Source organism: Rhea pennata, chromosome 3 (genome assembly GCF_028389875.1).
Source record: "Rhea pennata isolate bPtePen1 chromosome 3, bPtePen1.pri, whole genome shotgun sequence".
NCBI lineage: Eukaryota > Metazoa > Chordata > Aves > Rheiformes > Rheidae > Rhea > Rhea pennata.
Genome location: NC_084665.1, coordinates 21,708,916 through 21,734,964, shown reverse-complemented (window position 1 = coordinate 21,734,964; position 26,049 = coordinate 21,708,916). Strand labels below are relative to the sequence as shown.

The 26,049-nt window shown below is 36.0% G+C and overlaps 1 protein-coding gene across 8 annotated transcripts in view; it reads left to right on the top strand.

Annotated features, from left to right (window-relative positions):
- The window catches only part of CCDC88A (coiled-coil domain containing 88A), a 94,120-nt gene that overhangs the window by 5,474 nt on the left and 62,597 nt on the right, over window positions 1-26,049 (top strand). For all 8 annotated transcript variants that reach the window (XR_009957857.1, XM_062571763.1, XM_062571762.1 and 5 more), the window contains exons 3-4: window positions 16,461-16,569; window positions 24,697-24,766. Coding sequence is in view for 7 of the 8 variants with exons in the window: in XM_062571763.1 (XP_062427747.1) it covers window positions 16,461-16,569; window positions 24,697-24,766 (179 nt within the window). In the remaining variant the exon portion in view is untranslated. The remainder of the gene's footprint in view (window positions 1-16,460; window positions 16,570-24,696; window positions 24,767-26,049) is intronic.

Here is a 26,049-nt window from a genome sequence, read left to right as displayed (position 1 = left end):
GTGAAGGTTGCAGATGGAGTACTTTGTGTTTAGCCTCTTCTTATGTCTCTGTTTTTCTAGTTCCTTAATCTTATGTATCCTCCACAGTTCATGTCCCCTTTCCTTCGTCCCATCTCCTTCAATTTATTTTCAGTTCAGTAAACTGTCCTATGATTCACTTGTGTTTTTTGTAGTACTTTGGAGACTGGAAAGTAAATACCTCATTTTTTTTCTGCTTATACACCCATTTCTCTGCCTTGTCTTTGTTATTTTTCTTTGGCTCTGGCACCTTTTTCTGGTGTCCTACTTACTATCTCATCTTTACTCTAGAATCATAGAATCGGTAAGATTGGAAAGGACCTCTGGAGACCATCTAGTCCAACCCCCCTACTCAGCTTAGAGCATGGTAGATAGAGTTGCATCCGGGCGGGCCTTGAATATCTCCAGAGAAGGAGACTCCACAACCTCTCTGGGCAACCTGTTCCAGTGCTCCGTCACTCTCACAGGGAAGAAATTCCCCCTCACGTTCAGGCAGAACTGCCTGTGCGTCGGAGGATGATATGGGGAATACTGTAAGTGTGACTTTGATCCAGAGGAGGATCTCTTAAGTTTTGCTTAGCTTCATGTACTTCGGTGACTCAGGGGTGATGACTGAGTGGCTCATCTAAGCATCATCTGCTGTGAGCACTACCCAACACTGGGGTTGGGTGAGCCTTCCAGTTAGATTTATGGCTGGCCATAATCGTTCTCATTGATTGCCTGACTTTGCTCTTTATCTGCCTCTACTTCTGTGCTGCCACTGTCTTCGCTCCGTGCATTGCAAAGAAAGGCAGTATATGTAAGTTGTTTAGCTCTAATTTTTGAGCCAGAAGAGTCAATATGCCCCTTGAGTTATCCTAGCTGTGTTGCTGTAGTTTGCAGTATAACAGTAATAAATTACAAAGTTTTGGGTTAGCTAGAAATATTTTGCCTGGGCTAATTAGCTTTCATCCTTCACTGATAAGGCTATGTTACTTCTGGTTCCATAGCTAATTTAGAGATTTTCACATCATGAACCTTTGCAGTGCATACCTGTACTCTTATTTATCTTTTTAAAATTAATAACAGTTAACTGCCAAATTGGTTGGTAAGTCATGCATATCTTAATCCCGCATTAAAACTGAGAAACTTGCTTCTAGGTTTTCCTCACTTTCTCATTTTCTTTTAGGTTCTTGTTCCTGTTGGATGTTCCTCTTATTTCTAGTTCCTTCTTTTTTTCTAAATTAAATACCTGTATGTTGCCTTCCTTATTTTTCCTACTGTACCACTTTTCCCTATGTAGTAATTACTTAGGAATCAGGACTTTTTTTCAAGCAGAAAAGAGCTCATGTGCATCATGCTGAAGCATATGACCTCAGTGGTCAGAGATAGTTTGGTAATAGCTGTGTGGGAGTCTTTTGTTTCTGTTTTTTGTTTTGTTTTAAAGAATCCTGTCTTTCTGCCTTAAATTCTTCCAAGGAGGCATAGTGTGAATTTGCATGCCTCTTAGGCAGTTGTTACAAAGCAGTGTTTACAAAATGCTCCCTCTTCATTGCATTGATGTTATTAGTGATTAAGGCATTGTATTGAAGCAAGGCTATTGCTGGACCAAACTCTATTGACCGAGTTTTCTATAAAGCCTTCTCTGAGGAAAAAGCAAAAACTATCTTATTTAAGTTGTATTTTTGGGTTGGGAAATAGCAAGGCATGAACTCATAAGCAGTTTATTTTATATTCATGGCTGTTCAGTGAGCCTTTGTTTCTTACCATCTTGGAGGTGGTAATTTGAAAATCTGTTTCTTTTTTTATAGTGATAGGGGATATTGTCTACTAGGGGATAGTTTATTTCAGAAATTTATCTTACTTTAAGCTGTAGGGAGAAGTTTGCTCTTGTTTTTCTGTGTGGTATTTTTGTTTTTCTTAAATAAGCTCTTGAGCAAAAAAAAAGAATTGCCTGGCATAGTTTTCTGGCAGCTTCAGAAGATCTTACTGTATATTTAGAGTATTATGTATACCAGACAAAAATAAAATACAGATACTAGTTGGATTATGATAAAATGTAGACAGCTATTGTAGTGGCAATATGCTGATTTACATCTTAAGAAGGATATTAATATTTATTTAAAATTTTGTGATGAAAAGAATACAGTCTTTTTGCAGGGCCTGATGTGTATGCTTGTTTTGTAGCTTTGGGTACAGGGATAAGGTCCTTGATGTACTCCTTTAAATAAGTAAAGAATTGTTAATGTGTGTAAAAAAATTTGCAACACATTTAGTGAGCTAAAGCAATTAAGTTGCTCAAGTTGATTTTTCTTTTTTTCTTTTTCTTTTTTTTAAACAAGAAATGTAGCTAACTTCCTTTGGAAATACCTGTATATCCAAGAGCCTTGCATTTGAATTTGCTTTGTTTTCTGGAATAATCTTTACAAATGGAGGGAGTTCTGCAGAAGATTTGGGCCAAGATTTTACTTAGGGTGGTTTTGTTTGGATGCAGTGTTGATCGTTTTATCCCAAGCGCAACTTTACATTCTTTACAGTTTTATATCTTCTTGTTGTTAGTGTATTTATAAAATATTTACTATATTTCATAATATAGGCAATTCTAGAGTCAATGTTCTGACCAAACTAACTGAGATCTATGTGGTGATATTTTTACAAATTAAGATTTTTTTAGTCGTTAGTCGTTGACATGTCTGGCAATATACTGGTAGCTTTGGTGTTATCTCATATGAGCTCAAATCAGCATTTCTTAAATTTATAAATACTCAGTTGGTAACATGTATACCTTTTGTCAGGCTATTTTGAAGTAGTATAGTTATTTTTGAGAATTCATAGCTTCAGCAAAATTCAAAATAAATAAGGAAGTAAATGTTTTTCCAAATGAGGAATTAATTTCGATGCTACTATGATGATTAAATCCAGCAAGGTACATATAATGCTGGTGTTTGAAGATGGTTTTGATAGAAGAGAAAACTTGTATGTAAAGCTTAAAAAAAAACTCTTAAAAGGTTTATGATAAATTTATACATACAGAAAGCTGCATCGGAACTCAAAATGTCGCTTGCTTTAAGTCCTATGTAAGTTACTGTCACTTACATAGTATCTTAAAGAGCGTACTAACTCCACAGGTGCCCATTACTAAGAGCAGGAAGTGCTTCTTTGCTGGTTTTGTGCATCTCTGCTGCTTTTATCCCTTCAATTCAAAATACTGTAGCAGAAAACATTGTAGGCCTGCCATTGAGATAGTATTGGCCTTTCTCCTTGTCTAAAGTTCTTTTTCTCATCGCTTCTACATCCTGCTTTATGCATGAGTTGTTCATTTTTTTACATGTGATGACAACTTCTTGGCCTTAATCTTCTTCATACATAACTATTCCTGATGTTTTTTCCAAACTATTACCTGTATGTATGTAGACTTTTTTCCAAATTAAATCTACAGAGATTCTCTCTCTAATGTCCTCTGAGGAGTGGCATCAGTCATGCCAAAAAGGAGGCTTCTGGTGATCCAGATCTGGGAGTACCTGGCAGTGCTAGCTTAAGTAAAGCTAATCTTACTGTTGTGGTGGGATTATTGTGGGTGTAAATGTTTGCATGTTTTAATGAGCAGTTACATTGAGGTGTTAATCACAAAGGCAAACAGCTCAGCTACTCTTTCATTAGTTTTGGACTGAATAGATCTTAAAATTTGAACTCCTATGAGAGGAAGTAAAAAAAAAAATTGAAGAGTAGAGGGAAAATGTTTAAAGTAGAAAGCAAGATTTCATCATACTCAATGCTTTGTTTCTGTGGTACATCCATCTTCTTTCCTGTTTGTAGACTGTATGCTTTTTGCAACCTGTGTTCCCTTTTATTTTATTTTGAAAAGTGGCATAGTTGCAAGTCCAGTAGTCTAGTAAAACTGTATTAATGTTATTGCTATTTATAAGATTGAACTAGGGAAAATCGGTATGAATTTCTGCTTTTTCAAACAAGATTTGCTGCTAGGCCTTTGGCAACAGAAAATAACAAGAAAACCCTTTAAAGGTATTCAGGTGTTTGCAGTAGTACAATGAGAGGGGTTGTTTGCAGTGTGTGTTTCTTGAATAAACCAGCAAGTTGGTAACAAGTATAAAATAATTCTGGAGGCCTCAAAAAATATCCACATATATTGTTTCCTATACTAGACAGAAAAGGGGCTCTCTTGAACAAAAACATTGCTACTTTTATTGGGGTGGTGCATTCTCCCGTGGCTGAACCAAAGAATCCTACGGAAGACTTAACAATTTCAGCCTTTTTGGGCTCCTTCTCTTAAACAGTGTAGAGAAAGAAGTTCCTAGGACCTAAATGCTCTCTGTTGATTTGCTTAAAACCATCGAATCAGCTATTTTACCTTTGGACCTAACTTTTGAGTTAGAAATTATGATTCTGCCCTCTCCACACATGGCAAAAATTGGACGAAAAGTCTTCTTGTGTCAAAGCAACAACAAAGTCTAGGAGACTTTTTCCCTGTCTGTTTGCATTACTGTGGTACACAGCAGATCTAGGAGTGAAATTTGGCCATTCTTGTACACACAAAAACATTCTTGCTCTAAACAATCTACAGAATAAATATATGTGCGTACTTAATCTGTATGTATTAATTTTAAGACTTGGTAACTTCATAAAAAAATGGAAGTAAAGGAAAACCTTATACAAAGACAATACACCCGATTATGTCATCTCAAACTAGTCTTAAAGGCTAATCAGACCTAATTTTGTCCTATTTTCTGTAAAGCAGCATTTAGAGGAAGTTACACAAAAACAGAATGTGGGTGACTGTATTGTGACCTTCCTCTGCTTCTGAAGTTTAACAAATAAGGCCAGTATGTTATGTACAAGCACACTGACATGAGCCCTTAGTAATTTGATTGGTTGAAGGCTTGTTGAACCCTCAGTTGCTCTGTGAGTTGTAAAACAAAACTATTCCTGTTTTAAAATTTAATCATTTTTCTATTTTCTGCTTCTTCTTTGGAAGTCCTAGAACTTTTCATTAGAGCTGATCAAAAAATATTCGTCTTGTTTTCCATGAGATTTTGAAGAAGATCCTTGGCTGTTTCCAAAATTTTCAAATAACACAGTTCCCAAATTATAAATTGGCATCAAAAATGGTGTAGGTGTTCTGGCTTTTTTGATCCAAGAAAACTGAATTCAGAATAATCTCAAAGAATACTACTTAAAGATATATATTTGTAATGGAAAATTAGTGAAGAATTGTGATTTTTAAGTCTGATGTCTCTCTGGTACCCCAATATGTATGTTAAACCTCAAGCATGTGTTGTATAGTGAAATGAGTTTATATGGTAATGCTTCTTCTCTCTCCTTTTGGTCTGAAAAAAAGTGTATTTCAGAGAGCTGTTAGGTTAGAAAGCCAAACTGAGTTCAAAGTTACTGAAGACATTTCCTGCTCAGCAGTAGATGGTGAGACCAAAATTGTGCTCTTCAGTAGAAGGTGAGCAAAAAGGTTTAGTTTTTAGAAAGCATGAGTTTAGAATGACTCCCCCCCGACCACCCCCGACTCCTGCTTGAAATACCATCTTCAGGATTATTTTTTATCAGTCTAGCACCTGAAAGGGGCAGAAGAACCATGCAGTAGAGTCTTTTTACCCAATTTCTGCGGCTGCTTTTACTACAGATTGTTCTGCTTCTTATTTTAAAAAAGACCTTATAGTCAAGTTGTAATTGGTGTCATGCTCACTGAGGGTTCTACAGTGGTTTCTTTGTTTCAATTCTCACAGTTTTAAATCAGCTCCTTTAAAAGCAAATTGAGAATATATCCAAATATCTCACTTCTCATGTACTTGCTGTCATTTACGATTATCTCAGAATATCTTAAAGAACATTTTAGAATGAAAATGCTCCCCTCTAAGCTTGCTTAGACTGATCTTTATGCAGCAAAAATTCACTTTATGCTTCCATAAAATAAGTAGCTAGGGTTGCTTGGCCCAAGCTACCGATTTGCTGATGCCAGAAATTTCTTTCCATATCATCAACTTTGAGCTATAATTTTGCAGTTCTACCACTTCTTCTTTATTGCTTTTTTAATCCCTTTTACCAGTTATAGGAATTAACAGAATAATGCAGCCTTTATTGTTAGCTTATCACTAACATTGGGGCAAAAAGAGATGTTAGAAGACCTTTCCTAGATCACAAAAGGCATTCTAACACAGACTTCCAGTCCTGTTTTCACCAGAGCATCAAAATGTCTGGTCCATATTGCTAACCTGAATGTATCATTATGTAGATTATTAATTAGCTGCGATCTTCAGGCGTGTTTAGTTGGTTTATTTTATGTATTCTAGTGAAACTGAGCAGCATACTGTTTTTCAGTATGGGTGTAGGTTTTATCTGGGTTATGTTCTTGAGGGCTTATATTTAGGCAAATATCAGCTGGATTTTTTTCAATGAACATCTGAAAAGCTGTGCATCTGCACTATCTTGTCTTTTTCTTCATCACTGAAAATAGCGTGCTTGAGTGGGTGTTGCCCAGCTTTGCTTTTCCCTGCTTTCCATTATCTCCCTGTCTTTAAAATACAGATTTAAAAATAAACAAAGCTATCCTCAAATCTGCTCAAACAGAAATGCATTATCTGAGGAAGGAGTTTCTTTGGGAAGCCCTTAGCTTGCATTTTTTACTGATACCTCAGTGCATCAAGTATCAGTTTGGTGACATGTGAAGAGATGCACCACAGGAGATTATTTTCCTTCCTAGTTCTTATTTCAAAGTTTTCAAACCTGTTGGTTATTCCAAATCAAACAGCCTCAGAAGTCAACGTACGAGAGAGGTGGAATCCTGAAATGTTTAGAGAAGTTTCCTGTAGATTCAGGTCACTGTTTTTTGTCAGCATCTCTTGGTGTTCTTACTCTGGAAGTAGATAGTGAAGGGGAAGGTTTGAAACCTCACTTTGAGGACTGTTTTGGATGAGGGTTTGTGCTCTTTCTCTGGTAACACAAAGAAACATTTCTTTCAATGTGGGTTCTGTCCAACCTGTTGAATAACTTTTTTTTTTTTTTTTTTTTTTTTTTTTTTTTTGGCATTCCTGTTCTGAATCCTGTGTCCTAGAAGATTTACCTATAAGATTTGTCATTGATCTGTAAGCAGTGTCTTTCAGCTGTGGCTTGAAGATTCACAGCTTATTTCTAAAGATCTTGGAAAAGAAAATCTGTTGTCATTATGATTTAACTTGCTGTAGAGGGTTTGGCACTTATGATGTGTTTAAAAAAAAAAAGAAAAAGCAAACTTGAAAATCAATGCTGTTTTATTTGCATAGGATTGTATTCTAACTTTAGACAGACTTCTTTTTTTCATTTCTCCTAGTTTGTTTGTTTCTTGTAGGCTGATGGACAGTCAATGATGTGAAGATCGTAGGTGGGTTGTTGGCAAATTGGTTCTATGAGAAAGAACAGCTGTACATATAGTCTGTACATCTGTATAAAGAACACTTAAACCATGAGGTAGCCTCTGAGTGTGAGGTCTGTGTTTGTCAGATTTTGTGGTTCTTGTCCATTTGTTCGAAGAAAGTTGTTTGTCAAGTTTTTTCTTCTAGGAATTCAATTATTTAATACCTAGGAATGTTTGTTTTGTGTGACAGTGACCAGACGTGTTAAGCATTCTATGATGCTCTGAATTGTATAGATGTTTCTGTCAGTGCAATATTTTAAGTTGGTGGAAGCAAGTTTATGCTTTGCCAACTGAGGAGCAAAGATAGGTGGGCCTCAGTTTGTTCAGTACTCTTATTCCAGGAAGCTCATCTAAAAAATCCTTGAACTGCAATAAATAGAGGAAGTTTTTTAGTCTTTTTCCCTGGATTTGTTAGTTGTCCAAGTGCAATCACAGGCCTGTATTCCATTCTTAAACTTTGAGTGGTGTTTCTTTTTCTTCTTTTTTTTTTTTTTTTTTTTTTTTTTTTTTTGAGGGAGATGGCATCCTTGAATAGAACTAAGGAAATTCCTGCTCCTTAAGCAAAATTTTTTTTCATTAAGTAAGTTCTTTTTTTTTCACAGTAGCATCTGAGTGTTCAGCAACCCTTTTGAAGAACTTCTTCATCTAGGAGATTGCAGTCTAAAGTCACGTGCTACCAGCGATGACCAATTTATGTTCTCAATTTTATTCCAAGAAGACTGAAAGAAAAGGCTACTATTAGAAGAGTAGTTAAACTTTAGCACTGACTTTCTAAACAGCGTAAAATTTTTGTGAGAATTCATAGAAAGTGGATGTAGTTTGAGGGAGAACTCATCATCAAATGTAATGCTGGTGTATATTGTGTGTGCATGATGTACATGAAGTGGCTGATTTTGTTCCTGACAGTGTTGTGCACAAGGTTATTGTGTGCAGTGAGTAGTGGTTATTTTGGATCATTGGCAGAAGGTTGGGTATTTTTGTTTGTTTTTAATGTATAACATTTTTATTTTTTTTACCACATAAAAATAATTGTAGTAGTTTCATATTTTGTGATGATCAGTATAGATGGCTGTTTGACTGTAAAATCTGTGCAAGAGTTTAATTTTCTGTTTATATTAGGAGGACATAAACGGTAGTGAAATGCGTTACATTTTATATTTTGAAACTGATGATATTCGCATATGACCAGAAGGAAAATTAACTGATTTCAGCCTTAGGTGATTTAAATCCCCCTCTCCTTTCAAATTTTTGTTTCCTACTTTTGTTTATATAAAAAAAAATCTTCTATTTCTGTATTCTGTATTCCTCAGTGTCAGTTAAGAAATCTATTCTCTCTTTTCTTTTTTAATCTCTTTGGCTTCATTTTTTGGATCTTCCCTTTGGGAGAGGGAGATAAGGCTTGGAGAATACCTGTTTTTCCTCTTAATTTGAAGAAGAGTTTCTTTTATCCAACATTAGATCATGCTGGAGTTAAATAGTTCAGTTTATCAACAACATCTATGTAATAGTGGTATAAGGGAGATACTAATTTCTCTGTGATGCTGTTGAAATAACTGTGTGTGACAATGGCTTTGGTAAAGAAAGGCTCTTACCATGTGATATGTTTTGTGGTTAAAAACAGTAAAATTTCATGATAAGTTTAAAGTGCAGCACAGTTTTCAGGGAAATATATTCTCCCATTGTTGCATAAAACTTCAGGCACTTTGGGTCAGGCTCTAGCCTGTTGCACTGATGATGTTTATTTTTAGAAAGGGATATTAAGGAATAAATAGAAAATATAAACATAAATATACAAAAGTGCCTGTGTTGATAAATTTACTGTAATACCAAGAGCCAATTTGTAAAAATCACTTATACATTCAAAAAGTTCAGAAAATCTAAAAATAGCAGATGCATTACTTGTAAGCTTGGAAATTATATAAGGGAAAAATGATTTTGTTTTGATCTTTAATTCAATCATATCTTGAAAAATCTGTGCTTAGTAGGTGACAGGTGAAGTGTTTTATTTCCCCTATTTACTCCTACTTTTTTTCACCTGCACTCATCTTCCTTATTTCTGTGAAGGAAAATAGAAAAGGGAAAAAAAAAATCTGGGGTGTTGGAATCTGCTTTCTTAGAACCCTTGGTAGAAGGGAAGAAAAGTTAGCAATTCTACAGGAGACTTCCACACATCTGCTTGCTTACCATTTTTCCATGAGTGACTTCGCCAAGCATTTCAGGTAGTGGAATAGCCAGATACTGAGTGAGATTCCATTTAATAAATATTTTTTTCTATAAAGGCTTGACTTGTCACTAGGTTGAAGAATAGTGAAGGAAAATGTGCAATGTAACATCTGGATTTTCATAAAGAATCTTATATTGTCCAAATTTCATGTTCAGCAATTAGGTGAATTCAGGTTATCTTGAGTAGAATACTTTTATAAGATTGGTATGTAGCTGGAGAACTATAAATGTAGTTGGTGTTAGGGGTATTGCAGACCTTGTTTTTTGAGCCTGCTCTATTTAAAATTGCCAGTGATGATCTGGAGGGAGTAGTACGAGCTGTGTAGGTGTTGGTTGCAAGTTCATGCTGAATTGGGCTTAAGTGTTTAATGTTAGTATTTAAGTACAAATGGGACGTTGAACCTAAAGGGGAAGAAACTATTTATGAAACTAGCCATCTCCTTTTCCTTGTCATTCAGAATTCAAATTACTTGAGTATTTTTTATATAAGCACTCACTGTGGAGAGGATTCTGGAAAGTTGTTGGTGTCTGGATCAATGAAGGTATCAAATATCCAAACCTGTTTAGGGTTATCAGATTCAGTTGGGAGAGGAAAGGTTAGAGCAGTTTGTACTTGGAACTCTTCTGAAGTCATCTGTCCAGTCTCAATGTCAAGTGATGGTTTTCTTCTCTTGGGAAGTTTAAGGAGATGATCCTAGAAAGAGGACTGTGAACTCCTGGACTGAGAAGAACTTCATGTTACTGCAAATAATACAAGTAATGTATGTTGTAGAAGAGCAAGCAGAATGTCTCTTTACTCTGCTGGCTTCTTTACCACGTCATTGTGAACTTAAAAGGGATGTCCCATTTGAGCCCAGTGAAAGTTGTAGCAGTATTAAAATGAGGTATTCTGTGTCTGAAAAGACCCTAAGTTGTTTTTAGTCACATACTCCTGCTCAAAGGAGCACTTAAGTTGTAGCAGTAGTGTAGATAGTTCCAATGCTTTCCATAATAGCAACTTTCAGAATCCTTGAGGAGAAAGCAGACATCAGCAGAAGCAAGCTCTACCCCTTTCTGGTGTGCACAACCTCAGTTTCTGGCAGGAAGCTGAGCTGATGTGTAAGCTGAGAATCAGTCTGCAGCATCTCATTTACTTCCTTTCTCAAAGCTTGTTGACATCCAGTGCACCTGGAAATTAGTCCCATGTATTTGTCCTTCTCATACGTTATGTTTTCAAATTCCCTATGGTCAACTTTTACAGTCTGCTTCCAGGTTGCCAAGGAGTTTCGGAATCTCTAGAGTAACCATTAGGCCGCTGTTCAAGGCATCTTACCCTAAAATAGGGAGCATAGTTATACTGATATATAAAGCCTCACAGAAAAGATTTTTCTGCATGACTGACTATATTCTGTGTACTTTGCCTAAATTAGGTGTATCCTTAAGACAAATATATTTTTATACTCATCCTCAGGTACAGAATGATAATGTTTTGATGTGAGGTTCATTTTTGCGCATTTATTCCTGCAGTAAATAATTGAAATATCACAGAAGGATAGTGATTCTTTCTTTCTGCAGAGTGTAATTGAAATGTAACTGTGTAGATGCCCTCTTTCCTTCCTCTGAGTGCTTTTGGCAGCTTTTTTAATGTTAACTTTTTAAATGAGGGCACATTTTTGATGATCACCCTGGAAGTGTAGGAATCCCTGTAGTTTATCTCCCTACATGATTATTCACTGGGGTGAATTGCTTGCAGTTCTTTTTCAAAGTCTGTGTCAAAGATAGCTTTTGACTTCTAAATACTTTCCTAAATCACATTGCATAAAGGGGAGGAAGGAGATTAAATGTCAGTCAGTAGATCTTTTGAGTTTATTATGGTTTTATCTGGTTGTTTGCACATTCACATGTTAACCTGGGAGTGTACAGATGTGATGGGAATGTTCTTTCATGGAAATAATACCAGTAGTAGTGGGACCATGTGGCAAAGCTGTCATGAGACGCAGTAGATTGATTTTGATGGAGAAGGGGGAGACAGAGTTACTTCAAACTAAGGCTTGTGGAGCTGCTTTAGATGCAGCTGTCTAAGCACACTTAAACCCGGAGTAATTAGATGTCTCCTTTGCTATTACACAGAAAAGGCAGAATGAGTGCCAACCAGAGCTTAGGCACTGCGCAGCTAGCTTGTGAGTAGTTCAGCCTGATCAGATGCGGCAGTGCAGGAAACAGAGGAACTGTCTATATATGCTCAGTACTTTCCATGTATATTCTCGACAGCCTTGCAGCCTGTGACTCCCTATTAGCTCGCCAGTTTGTTGTAGGCTGCTTGGCCCCGTGTTTTTTAACGTGGCTTCAGCAGCCTGATAGTTTATAGCATTGGACATATGCATAGGAATGGGATTTTGTGCAAGAGTCAGAAGACCCATGATATTAGAGCTACTTCATAAAACTCATCTTAATATGAGCTGAAATACCTTTGATGTAGCTGCTGAAATTTTAGCACATGTAATCAGTCTTTGCTAAATGCAGAGTTCGCAAAGATCAGAGGGCTGGGCATCTGCCCTATGAGGAACAGCTGCGAGAGCTGGGCCTCTTTAGCCTGGGGAAGAGAAGACTGAGGGGGGGGGGATCTTATCAGTGTGTATAAGTACCTGAGGGGAGGGTGTCAAGGGGACGGGGACAAACTCTTTTCAGTTGTCCTGTGTGACAGGACAAGAGGCAGTGGGCAGAAATTGAAGCACAGGAAGTTCCGCCTGAACGTGAGGGGGAATTTCTTCCCTGTGAGAGTGATGGAGCACTGGAACAGGTTGCCCAGAGAGGTGGTGGAGTCTCCTTCTCTGGAGATCTTCAAGGCCCGGCTGGATGCAACCCTGTCTACCATGCTCTAAGTGATCCTACTGAGCAGGGAGGTTGGACTAGATGATTTCCAGAAGTCCTTTCCAACCTTACTGATTCTATAAAAGCGTCCTTAAAATGAGATGTTAGTATGTGCCTTTTTATGCACATAAAGCATATATGACCCTTTATAATGATACCTTAAGATTTTTGAGCATAATCTATTCTGTAAACTTATGTGAACATTTTATTTTGCATTCCTGCTTGAACAGTGTTGACTCATGGATAGAAATACATTTTACAAGAGGTAATTGTCATAAATACCTGCTAAAAAGCCGAAGGAGCTGTTAACATATTGCTAATCAGACTGAGAACATACTTTTGCTGGATTCTACATAAGCACATAAATTAGCACATATAGAAGAGGTTAGTTAAGCAGGATTTAAAAGAAATCTACACTTCAACAACTATAGAATATACACCCCTTGTCTCCTTGGCAAGTCTCTTCACAGCTATCCAGTTGTAATAATCATTTGTGCATTGTGTAACATCACAGGGTCATTCCACTGTTCATTATCATCAATATATTTTGGTCACAGTGCTTGCATGTCTTACATGAGGCTTTCTAAGAGATGGAAGGATTTTATTGCCATTTATTTTTCGGATAAGGATTTGTCTAAGTTAAAGACAAAAGCTCCAGAAGCCTCAGCAGCCTGTCTCATTAATTATTGTTTAGGAAAGATGTTGATACCATCTATTTAAAACCATTTCAGTCAGTACAGAAATCCTGATGAGTGTATGCCAGAGGTACAGAAAAAGGAAATAGTGGTTTAGGTGTTTTTTTCTTGATCTTATTGACGGGTTTAATATGGAAATATTCTTTGGCAGTAGAAATTGATTGTGCTGATAGGTATGTGGGAAAAGTTTGGAGTATGCTATCTTATACTAATGTTATTAGAACATGCTTGGTCACAGTTCAGATTCTGACAATAATGTGATTCAGGATCGGTCCTGTTCTTCAAGATTCAAATTTCTGCAGACAAATCTTTAGAGTATAATGGTTTTAAAGATGATCAAGCAGCTAATTGGTGGAGGCCAATGCTCATTTGATTCTGTATGCAGAGGTGCTTCTGATAACTTCATTGCCTCAGAGTACCGCTTCTTGTGGTGTTACTTCAAATGCTTAAAGCTCTATCAAGATTATCAATATTACTATTCTTCGGTGAAGGCCCCAGTTTTATTTTAATATTCAGAAGAAATGAACTCCAGTACTGTACTAAATTTCATTATAAAACACATCTTGTGTGTTCTGTATTTTATTGCTGAGAGTGGATAATGGAAATACTGCTTTATTTGAAAACCATCCAAAACTTTTGATATAAGCAATTACTGAAATATTCAGCATAGAGCAGGAGTGAACTTCAATATTCCAATTAAAGAGACTTGCCAAGAATAAAACTTTATTAGGCAAATAATATTCATATGTGAAAGTAAATACTGTGCCTACTGTAAGCTAGAACTCAAATAGATTCAAGTCATTATTTATTACCTTTCAAAATGCAAACTTGCGTACTGTTTTTCTCCCGAGTGCTTTTTTAGCATTTAACCATACTTGACAAATGTATTCAATGATACATTTAAAATTAGGGTACATTGTAATACTAGATTTAATCATTAAGTACCATCAAGGAACAGATGGCAAGAGAGAACATAACTGGTTTGCAGCCTGCGTAGATTTAAGCATGAAGCCATTAAGATATCACATTTCTATTTCTGATAGATTTTGGTCAATGAAAAATTAGACATACAATACTTGATTATATGAGGTCTCAATTTGTAATTCATTGATAACATCAATCACTGACATTCTCTCTATATTCAGTAGTCTTTAAACTAATATCTTGTTGGGGTAGAAGCTTTTATCTGTTTTTTGTTGCTATTGAAATTAATGTATCTTGTCATAAGTAGGTTGCTCTTAAATGTAAAATTGCTTAAGGCCATCTTTTACTGCTCTGCTTCCTATTGACTGCTAGACAGAGCTGCCCTATTTTGCAAGGCTATTCACTAGTGAAGCGGTTCAGTTTTGCCACCTAGTAAAAGAAACAATTCAGAGTTGTAGCATGCATTGCCTTGAAAATATCCATAGCATAACTAGTACAGTAGCCACTAGAGTCCTGCATTTTTATTTTCTAGGATTTTTGCTTGATGGTTTATCTTTTCTTTAAAGCACCCTTTCATAAAGGTCAGTTTTAGAACTGAACATTTTTTTTTCAAAGTTATTTCCTTGCATCTTTAGTTCTAGAAATTGTATTTTTAACATCATGTACTAGCTTATTTTACTGGTATTTGACCAATTGTATTCTGATAAGCAGGATTTTTTATTATGAATAAAAATATAATTGTTAATTGTATAATTGTATTCCATTGTTACAAATTCATCAAAATAATTAATCATACCGATATTTATAATTTATTAAAAACTAATAAATTAGTTGCAACAAAATACAGGAAGTTAATTTGAATCATATTTAGATTAAGGTTAAAAACGCTTTCATGTTTAAGGTTTTTTTTTTTTTTTTTAATAAACTGTATACTTGTTTGATGTATGTTTTTTCTGTTCCTCTGCACAGCCTTCAGTTATCTTACATCAGTAGCATCTGGCTTTCTGGTTGCAAGTTCTAGGTGTCCTGCTGAGATAGGACAAAGCTGGCTTTGTCCTGTATCGGCCAAAGCCTGCTTCATTCAGCTTCCTTGTACAGGACTCCTCAGGAGTATGCTTGGTGGGTTAAATGAGCTTTTTAGTAAGAAATTCCAATTTTCCGGGTATAAACGTGTAACACCAACTTGTATGCTGAAGAAATTGAGGGTAGGCCTACAGTGAGCACCCCTTGCATGCTACTTAGAATCTAGGTGTTTCACCTGTGAAAAAGTACAAATCCAGACCTTTCCTAAAGTGTGGCTTCATAGTAATTAATTGAACCGTTATTCATACTGTGTGGAGAATAACTATATGTCTTCTAGACAATGCTTCTTTTAACAAATTAAAGTAATAGTCATTTTGGCAGTGGTGTTTTTGTTCATTAATATTTGGTTGTGGCTTCTCTAGCATTGTCAACACTACATTCCTCTCAATCTGCTTCTTTGGTTTTTGAGGATCATTCTGAACTGTCATAGTGTTCTTTGAAGTGTTTTTGATTCCTCCCAATCTGTGCCAATGGCAGTTCTTGTATATGTATTCTGTATTCCATTGTCTAAATCGTTAATGACAATGTTGAATAAAATCAGATACACCCTCACAGGAACCTCTGGTCTGATAGTGATAAGTTGATAATTTCTTATTTGAGTACAGGTTTGTCTGAGTATATCAAGTACCTTTATCAAAGTTAGGAAACTTAACGTTGTCTGTCTTTTAGCAAGTCTCTAAGCCTTTTATGGAGCGTTGTGGAAGAATTGCATTGATTATGAATTGTTTTCCTTGAAAAATCACAGTGGCTGTGTTCTCTTCCATGTGGTTGATAACCTAGTAGATGACTAATCTGTATTTCGTCAAACCTTTTCTACTTTTTTTGAGTGGAAAAGAGATGAAAGAATGATTACCGATGTGTGCAGCATGTGTTGGAATATTTACATCGTAGCCATGTTCCTATTTTTTGTATTCCCTTGGAAATGAGGCTTATGAAGCAGTGAAGAGCTGTCTCCAGCCACAGAAGCTTCCCTCTTCTCATATTCAAACTCTGTATTTCTAACGGATGTTATCAGTTAAATATTGCATTAATAGCCAAAAAGGATGCTAACCTGACAGCCATATCAGAAATGGATGTTTCAATTAATTTCTTTCTGCCTTTGGCAGTCATTTCCATAATTCCTGTTTTGCTTGTGGGGGGGGGGGGGCAAAGTGTAGTAACAAAGACAAGAAATTGTTATACTGGCACAGTAACTATATCATTTATTTTAGAGCGGTTTAAAGATTAATTTTCAGGATGTTTATTATTCTCTTTTAATTTAACTCTTGCAGCAATCCAAAGTCTGCCAGCCAGAGAATAAACAAAAAAGTCAATAACGATGCATCATTAAGGATTCAAAATTTGTCAATTTTGGTGAAGCAAATAAAAACTTACTATCAGGTAAGTAATTTTCTTATGCTTTACCTAGAATTGTTTCAAAGTATTCTTTTACAATTACAGCTTTAACAGTATCAAAAATAAGGTGAATATTTTGCTATACCTGTGTGGATTAATGTTTGTTTATATACCCGATCAAAATTTTTGTTTACATACCTTTTTCACAGCTAGAAGAAGACTCCAGGAAAATTTTATGAACAAAAGTCAGTTTATATAATAGTATATAAAATGGTGCATGTAGGTATTTTTATGAATTGAGGAAAGTTATGTGTATATAAGAAATCATTACTCATGTGTTTAGTCTACAAACTCAATCTTTGTGAGAAAAATGTGAAATTTACTGTTACTGCAATTAATTTTCTAATAGCAAAGATCAATGAGATGATAAAAATTAATAGCAAGTGCAGTGATGACCTGATTTACAGTTATAAAAGAATTTTTTAATCTCAGTTTTGTGTGATAGGTAAGAACTGATACTGTGCTTTTGAGATGCAGAACTTGGATTGAGTAGTGGGCATGCTATAGTAGGACACTGCAGATATCACCAGTGTCTCTTAAAGTGTGCCCTCTAGTTCCCCTCCTCACCTTTCTACACCTTCCTGCCAGGAGATCAATCACTGTATCTAGAAGGCAGTATGCTTTTATCTGCCTCATGCAGTGCATCATGGCAAAACCTATACAGTGTGCGCTGTCTGTCTTATGTACGCACATAGTATATGTCCTTAAACTCCAAAGCACAATCAGAATTGCTGGCCCTTCCTTACTGTCTTGATCATGTATCACTAGAGAGGAGTCTCAAGACTAAATAATCATGACTAATTGTGACTTGAACAAGAGTGAGTCTGTCTCTCTGCGCTTTCTATGAGGATCAGAAAGTTGCAGGTATGGTGGGTTAGTAGGGCAACAACTTCTCAACCATCCTTCTTGAAATGGTACTTCTGACATCTCTGATATCCATCCTACCCTCTTCTTATATCCTATTCCCAAACTCCAAGGTCAGGGTTGCCAAGCAATCCAAATATGTGTAGCACCCAATTATGTAAGGACTGGAACAGCAGTAGTCAGTCAGTACACATCTTTACAGCTAGCACTTTGTGCATGTGCATACTTTATGTCATTCTTATCTTGACAGCTACTGCATGTGGATATAAGTGATGTTTGCTGAGACCCAAATGCTTTCCCCCCTCCTGCTACCTGAGGCTAGTCATTTCTGAACGGGTATTAGTGTTTTACGTAACTGGTATGGCAGGATATGCAAACACTGACAGAAGTGGTCTTCATTTGAATATAAAACATTCCCTGTGCTTATTTGGCCTTATGGTATCTGCCAGTCCTAGTGCAATAGTATCATACAGAATTGCTTGCAAATATGTAATTTACCACTGAATGACCGAAAATTTTGACTGTTGCTTGAAGTCTGTGTTAGGAATACTTTGATAGCCTTTTTAAAATAGAAAAGTTTGTTTATTCAATAAATGTTATAACCAGTCACCATGCCTTTAATGGTTCCATTGTGTTTTGTGCAAGTGTATTTACAACTGTGTATACTTCTTTTTTCCTTCCCCTCTCCCTCCTCTATCTCTCAGGATTCTAGTCTTGTGAGATACCAGCCTCTTCATATAATTCCCTTCATAAGGGAAATTGCAAACATTTTATGTCTGGCATTTTAGTAGCAATAACAGTGTTTAGCCAAACTAGAATGCCTGTTTAAATTTAAAAATAATTTTTGCATGTGTTGATGTTCTCTCAGATCTGCCTATGTGTACACGGAGAGCTTTATGCATTGTGGTAGTTGGTTTGGTTTGGAGAGTAATGTTAAAGAACAACCTGTAGCTACAAACACTGATCATTTCTGTTCATCTGCTTCAAGTACAGTATTTCAGTATGAAAACCCTACTGAGCTCTCTATTACCCACTTACCTCAGGATCCTGAGGCACTTTTAGTCTGATCTGTGATCAAATGTCCTGTTTCCTGTAACATGGCTGCTTGCAGGGGTAGTCTCCTTAGGTCTGTCCTCACTTCCAGGCCTGTCTTACCTATATAGTTTCTGGACATTTTCTATTTTGTGGTTTCTTTGCCAGATTATGTGCAAGCATGACATTCATATGTCTCAGTCAATGGAAGTTTGTTTCCAAGAAAGGATTAACAAGCCGTGTCTACGCCTCATATTGTACGGCAGGCTTTTCAGAGATGGGTGATTGGTTTTGAGGGTTTTTTTTTTTGGTAATTGGTTAAGGCACGAGGAATGGGGCAACTACACTATAAGAAAAATAGAAGTATGCCACTTGATAAGCACTGTGCACCATAAATTTCTTTGCTGTCTACTCCAATTATGGACAGCCTAGTCAGAATAGTGCTGCTGGAATAGCTTGCCTCTCTATCTTTCATTCTTGTACAGAGATACCTAAAGCTTTCATACAGCAGCTTGTTTGAGACCTGAGCAGAAGTGGGGAAGAAATACCTAAAGGAGCTAAAAAAATCTGGGGAAGGTGTTCCAATGAGTTTAGTATTTCATGTAGCTTACTTTTGTGCTAGTAGACTCTGTTATCCCCATCATTCTGTTTTTCAGCTGGGAAACCAGACAGATTGTTTTATAGTTAAAAATGCCTTTGTTCTGGAATCTGCTGGATTCATCATTGCTTAGGCTGCCATGCTGTCTGTGCTTGTTTGGTCTGAGCCTTCCATATGAATGGCTCCTGCATGGCAGGAGTAGTGAATTCTGTCAATTATCTGGTAGTGTTTATTTCAAAGCTTATTGTTAGAGACTGAGGGACTGATTGTTGAGGTGCAAATATCCTTGTCTTTGGGCTGTGCTTAATTTGGATGCTTGGAGAATCTTATCTCCCTGTCACCTGTCTTTTATTTCTGTGACAGTCAGCCGAGGTTTGACCCTTGCTGTGCGAGTTCAGAGTATACTTGGAGGTAATGTCTGTACATGTACTTGAAAATGTTGAACTTGGGCATTAAGTCTGTGGGTAGCTGTGTTACTTGCTCTGGTCTGTACCAGTTGATACATACATACAGACAAAAAACTCCTGGGAAGGTAGCGAGAAAACTTGTTAGCCTCACACGTTTACTAATGGTGATAGTTGTGCAGCACTCCTAGTGTAGGGTAGCAGGCAGTTTTGGAGTATGTGTAGTGTGGCTGACCTTGGGAAAGTGCTAAAAGGATCTGTGGAGGAACGATAGCTGAAAGGACTTCCGGGTGTTGTTCAGCACAGGATTACCTTGTGCAATGTGGGTGCAACAGAGGCGTCCTGGAACTGCTATAAGAACCTACACTTACACACAGCTATATACAAAGGCAAGGTACTACAAGCTAGGGAATGCTGGTGCTGCAGTCCTCTGATGTAATTTGCTAGAGTTGTGTGGATGTGACCATAGAGCCCTACCAAATTTTGGGGGGGCTCAGTGAAATACAGCACCAAGCTTACCCTCTTAACAGTGTAGGAAGTCCTCTTTCTTTACATTGTAGGACTAGGCTTTTGGTTATGGTTAACAGATTACACTGTTTTGCCTCTAGACCGACAAGTTAAATAGTTGAATTTGGTTATTATGTACATTGCAACACACATTGAGATGAGTTATTACATACAGTTATTACAAATATAAATCTCTGTTAAACGACTTTAGCATTTGAATGTCAAAAAGCAGGAAAAAACACAGCAGCTTCAAACAGGGGAAAAAAAAACCCAGCAATTCTTCTGGTTGTGTATGTATTTTTGTATAGACTTTTCTTCTGTTTTTGACAACCATAATTTGATTTCATTGATACTGCAAAATCAAAGCAGACCTTGAATTTTTTTTATCTTAGAAAAAAAAATTACCTGGGATTGTACCTAGTAAACTTTTTTTTTCTTCTTTTTTTTTTCTTTTTCTTTCTTTTTTTTTTTTTTTTTTTTTTTAACTAGTGTGAAGTTAGTAGTTCAGAAAGTGATGCTTTTCATTTGACACTATTTCAGAGTAAAAGCTGGTAATAACTTTTTGCAAAGCTAGATTCTTACCTCTTGTTAATGATTTCTTGGTACATGTTTTTATGCACAAATGTCAGTTGTGATGATCTGGCAGTATTTCAGTTTGCAGAATATATTTCACTGTCCTGTATCTTCTAAATTGCCACTTCCAGCTGAAACTGTGTTCCTTGTTTCTGTCCCAAATTCTAGCTTGGTGTTACTATGTGTTTTATTTCAATACGTGGTCAGGTGACAACATTTCTCTGAGTGGACTGTTCCTTGAATGTGCACTGGAAAGCCATTTGGTATAACAGATTGTCATGACAGTTGATAGGTTTTCTGATTATGAAAACATTTGAGGAAAGGAAATTTCTCTATCATTCTCTTCTGCTTCCCATTTATTTTTAAAGATTTTTATTTATCAAAGTACTTGAAGTTATTGTTCCTTGTAGCTAGCATTTGGAACTATTAAATTCTCAAAGGGTTAAAATTTCAGAGGGTTCTGTAACTAATGGATGGAAAGGAATTTACCCTTGAAATCTGGGCACAGAAAGGGTACCAGCAGAACTCTTCAAATTATCCCCCTTTGGTAGTCTCATCTTCTATTATTGCTCAAACAGTAAGCAAAAGAATATTTTTCTCCTGAATTACCAAGTTTTTCTCTGAAGTGTTCAAGAACAGATGACTTTAAAGAAAAGAGCTTGAAAGATTATAACTTTTTTGCAGTTTAAAAAACGAAAAAAAGATTTCTATCTTTAAATTTCATTTCAGAGAATCATTTCTGGCAACCTAGAATGATGTTGTTCTGCTGAAGACTCTTTTTATAGAGTCACATAGATCAATAAATAGCTGCTTTAAGGTGATGGGACTTGTTCCAGAAAGAGAGTTTGTTAATGCCAGGCTTGGGAAATTTAAAACTTTTCTCTCAAAGTTGGTGCAGCGTTGGCAGCTGGTGTTTTTGTGCAACCTGTGCATGGGTTAGCAAGTCAGTATAGCAAACAGCTTCAAGAAAGGGTCACTTGAGTCCTTGTCACCTGTGAATTTTTTCCAAGGCAGAAAAGCTAATGCTTGATGGATACCTTGGAATCCAGTTGGAGGTACCTGTCTCAGCCTGCAGTACATCATTCCCGAGTACTTCAGGCAGCTGTCTAAGCAGGCATGTTTACTGTATGTTCTGAATGGGATGCCTGAGATCTGAAAATGAATGTAAAATGGAAGAAGGTTGTAATGAACCTGTATCTCGTTGCATAGTAGTTCAAATGACTGCCTTAACTGCTAGATGCTGACCTGAGAAAGAGACACATAACAATACAAGTGAAAAAAGCAGTGAAATATATCGTCTGATATAGGTAGATAACTTGAAGAATAAATGAATACCTATTGCAGATAGTATTTGCAGCTGTTCTTGCTTAATAAAGTATTAATTACCTTGTTAATTGAGAAGTTGTTTTTATTTCATTTGAAAGAAAACAGGCTTGGCAAAGATGAAATAGTAAACAGGGTATGCAACGATTCTTCTTGTTATCACCTTAAGACAAGTTTATTTTGCTAATTCTGTATTGCATCATTTTGGCTTAAAAAAAATTTAAAACCTGCAAAAATGCTCACTTCATACCCTAAAATAGTGTTTAGGGTATGAAATTATGTGCATTGAATTAATAAATACATGCATTAATTATGCTTACATTTTTCTTTAACTGAGATCAAAAAACATTAAAATGCTTTAATTCATATGAGTGCTCTTTGGAAAAAAATGTATTTGCCTATTGAAGAAATAAGTTCTGAAATACGGGGTTTGTCTGATTTTTCTTAATTTAGAGAGGGAGACTATGATATTCCATCCTTCAAAGTAATTCTCTGATTTTCAGTGATGGTTTAAAAAAAGACTGAATTTTATGTTGACCTTTCGTTGTAATTATTATTCAATAAGATATTAACAAAGAATTTTAAATTTTTTTAACATTGGGTTATCCTGATCCTTAAAACTTTCTCCTGTAAACTTGTTTATACTAGTTTGTTCCAATTGTTGTTCATGTATTTGCTGCAAAACCTGCTATGATATAATACAACATTTAGAGTTAACATGTTATATTAAATTATGCAGGCTTTTAGGTTTCTGCATCACTATGCAAAAATATATGTATTTTTTGCCCTTCTCTACAAATTATTGCATTTTCTTTCTAATGCAGCTACTATACTTTCTTACAGTTACCTGACTGTTGCTAGGACCTAAATCAGGCTTTTGGGCCTATAAATTTCTTGGCAACAAGACTATGCAATTGTTCTCAGTAGCAGTGACTCAGGAGAACTGTACCTTCTTTAAGCTTTGGCAAGTCTTGGGGGGTTAATACAATGCAGTTAGATGACTCTTGTGGTGTCTTTGTCAGCCTTATTTGTCATATCATGTGCAAGCCTTTTATAAGATAAATGTTAATGATTTTTAGAAGTTTTTACAAACAAAACAGAATTTGTAGAGAGGGCTCATTTATTTTTGCAGATTAGAGTAAAAGAGATGCATAAACTTCGGAACTGATTTAGGTAAAAGAAATACACAAACTTTGGGACAGCAGGTTCTGACTTCTTTTTGAAGTTTTGCCTAAAAGCAGTCACTTGAAAAGTAAATGTAGATTGAGAACAATTGCTTTGAGTTCATTGATTAACATAATAAAGTTAACACAGTATGACAAAGAAGGTGGAGCTAGTAAGAAAAGAGCTGATAATGTTATTAATTCATAAAGGAAATGTTTCTTTTCCTCTCCGTGTACTCTGCTTCACAATAAGAATAGTTTCATAATAGCATCGTTTAATTATTTGAGCTATTAGGAACCTCCCTCTGCCACACACACCATCCTCCTTTGCCCCCCAAAGTTACCATTCCTCCACTTCTTAAAGCATGTGATTCTCTTTTTAGTAGTAGTTATAAATCCTCTAATTGAATTTCTTATTTTTTGTCAGTTCTTGACTAATTTAAAACCTCCTGTGGTGCACTTCACTTTTTCCTTTTTTTTCTTTTTCTTTTTTTTAAATCATTGATCATAGTTCTTTGTTACGATGTCAGAAGTACACGAGATGTTTGTTTGAAGTTCATGATATTTGAGTAGGTCTAAGCTATTACCTACCTCTACATAACTTGTCTTAGGCATGTGCAATGAGAGTACATATTTTTTAGTAATATTAATTTATATATAATATAAGTATAATTTTCTATGTCATATGTTAACTGATCACAGCTTTCAAGTGTAACTATAGCTAATCATATTTTCCACAGCTGGTTTTCAAGACGGATTATCATTTTTCGGGTTTTATGTGGAATGAATTGAATTTTCTTGTGTTAGTTGAATTCAAGTTTACCATGTGAAACATAATATATGCCTTTTGGTTGAAAAGCGATGCTTGTTCCAGAATATTGTGCTTTCGAAGAAAGAGCATTTTATGGTCCCTCACTGTGAGGGAGAAAAAAAAAACCCATGATTTAAAAGCTGCAGATAGAACGGCATCTGCTGTGAATAAACATCTGGGAAGAAGAGGAAGATTGCTTCAGAAGAATTAGGCTCTGTCTAGACTGGGGATTTGATCTGATTTACAGCTCTTACTGACTGGCGGTAACTATCCAATGATTCAATACATAAAATAGATAGGCAGAGCTGCTGCTTGCATGTTTGGGTCTTAACCAAACTAGAACTCCTCCTGTTCATGCAAATAGTTTTGTATATTTATATTCAGGATTGTCCCACTAATGAATGCGTCCCCAAAGTTGTAATTCTTACATCTAAGTTTTGGCAAAACCTCAGAAGTTGATCTTTCATAGCATAGATGAAACTTTAACATTTAGCAGTAAGCTAGTCACAGAAACATAAGCATTAGTAATTTAAAGAAATTTTACTACATTTTCTTAAACAGAATCTAATTGTATAAGATCTGTAAACCAGCTCATTTCCACTAGAAGACTTACTATACTGAGATGATCTTGCAACCAACAAAACAAAGCTTTTGTAGGAGTGCATTCTTCAGGTTTTTAAATTGGAGCCCAAATAATTAAGTATTGAGTATGTATGCATTAAGATCTGTGTAATTTTAGATACTCATATTTATTTCAGTTTAGGTGGTGGTTAATATTTTATGTTTGTTTTTGTTCAATACGTATGATTTAAATAATATTTTAATTAACTTTTATAGGAGACTTTGCAGCAGTTGATCATGATGTCTTTGCCAAATGTATTAATAATTGGCAAAAATCCTTTTTCTGGTAAGTTTATTTTTAACTAAGATAAAAATTGATATTTGTGTAATAGTATGCAGTTATTTCATTGGAAATAATCATCCATATAAGACTCAGGCTTTCAGAGAACTGTATAAGTATTTTTAGCAAAAAAATGGTATCAAAATTATGAATAACTTTTTTTCTCTGCTCGCCCCAAAGGTCCACAGTTGACAAAAATTAAACATTGAATGTATTCTGCCCAAACCTCAATGCTGGCTGTCATTAGGATTTTTATTGAAAGAAAGTGCATTTTCCAGCTGCCAGTAACCCACTGATAGGGCACAACGTAAGTTCTCTATATTCCCAGATAGTATGTCTTCAACTTTTTTTAGGTAAGCCACCCTTGAAAAGATTGGCAGTTTGTTGCATCTCACTTGGTCCAACTTGTTATCCCTGTTTTCTCATCCCCAAAACTTTCATACTTCTCTTGCTTCAGGTAACAATTTACCTGAGAACTATTGCAATTGCCATCTTGCTTTCTCCCCTGAACTGACACTGTCTTCTTCATACTCCCACCTTCTCTGCTTCCAGCTCTGAGAGTTGCAATTTTCAGACCAAGAAAATTGGCCTTTATGGACCCAGCTGACTCTTCACAGCTACTTGGGAATCTCTGCACTGTGCTCTCAATTCCAGAAGCGCAGAGCAGACGCACCTGGCCTGCATGAAGCCACTATGGATAGGGCAGAATTTATTTACCTGGGGTTAATCTGTCCCAGGTGTTCCACTTCTGATCCTCTAGCACCTCAAAAGAGGTTAGGAACTGCTTTAATAGGCTTTGCAGGCCCCCCATCCTGCCTTTTTTTTTCTTTTTTTGTAAAAAAATGGCCTTGTATGCCATGCATCAGTGTATGTGAGACAAGATTTTTCTCCTGAGCAGAAAGAACCATCTTTTTATTACCTCACTTTTCAATTCCAGGCTTCATAACATTGATGCTTTTCAATTTCCATCTGCATATGTGCTGTGTATGTAGGTATCTTGATTTAATTTTGTTGACTTCTACTACATGCTTTTGATTATTGATGCTCCTCAGGGTCACAGCATTTTAAGTTTTTGTATATGCAGATAACTATAATCTATCATATGTACCAAGAAGCATGAATGTGGTTTCTCTAGTCTGAAAGAATAAAATCCATCTGTTTTTATTTTTTGGTCCAGACTTAAGAAAATCCGTGGAGTCTTCTGAAGATCTTAAAGATTAAATTTAGTGGAAAAGCGGATGGGGGAGAGGGGCAAACAAAGGTTATTTTTGTGGTACCTTTTTAAAATT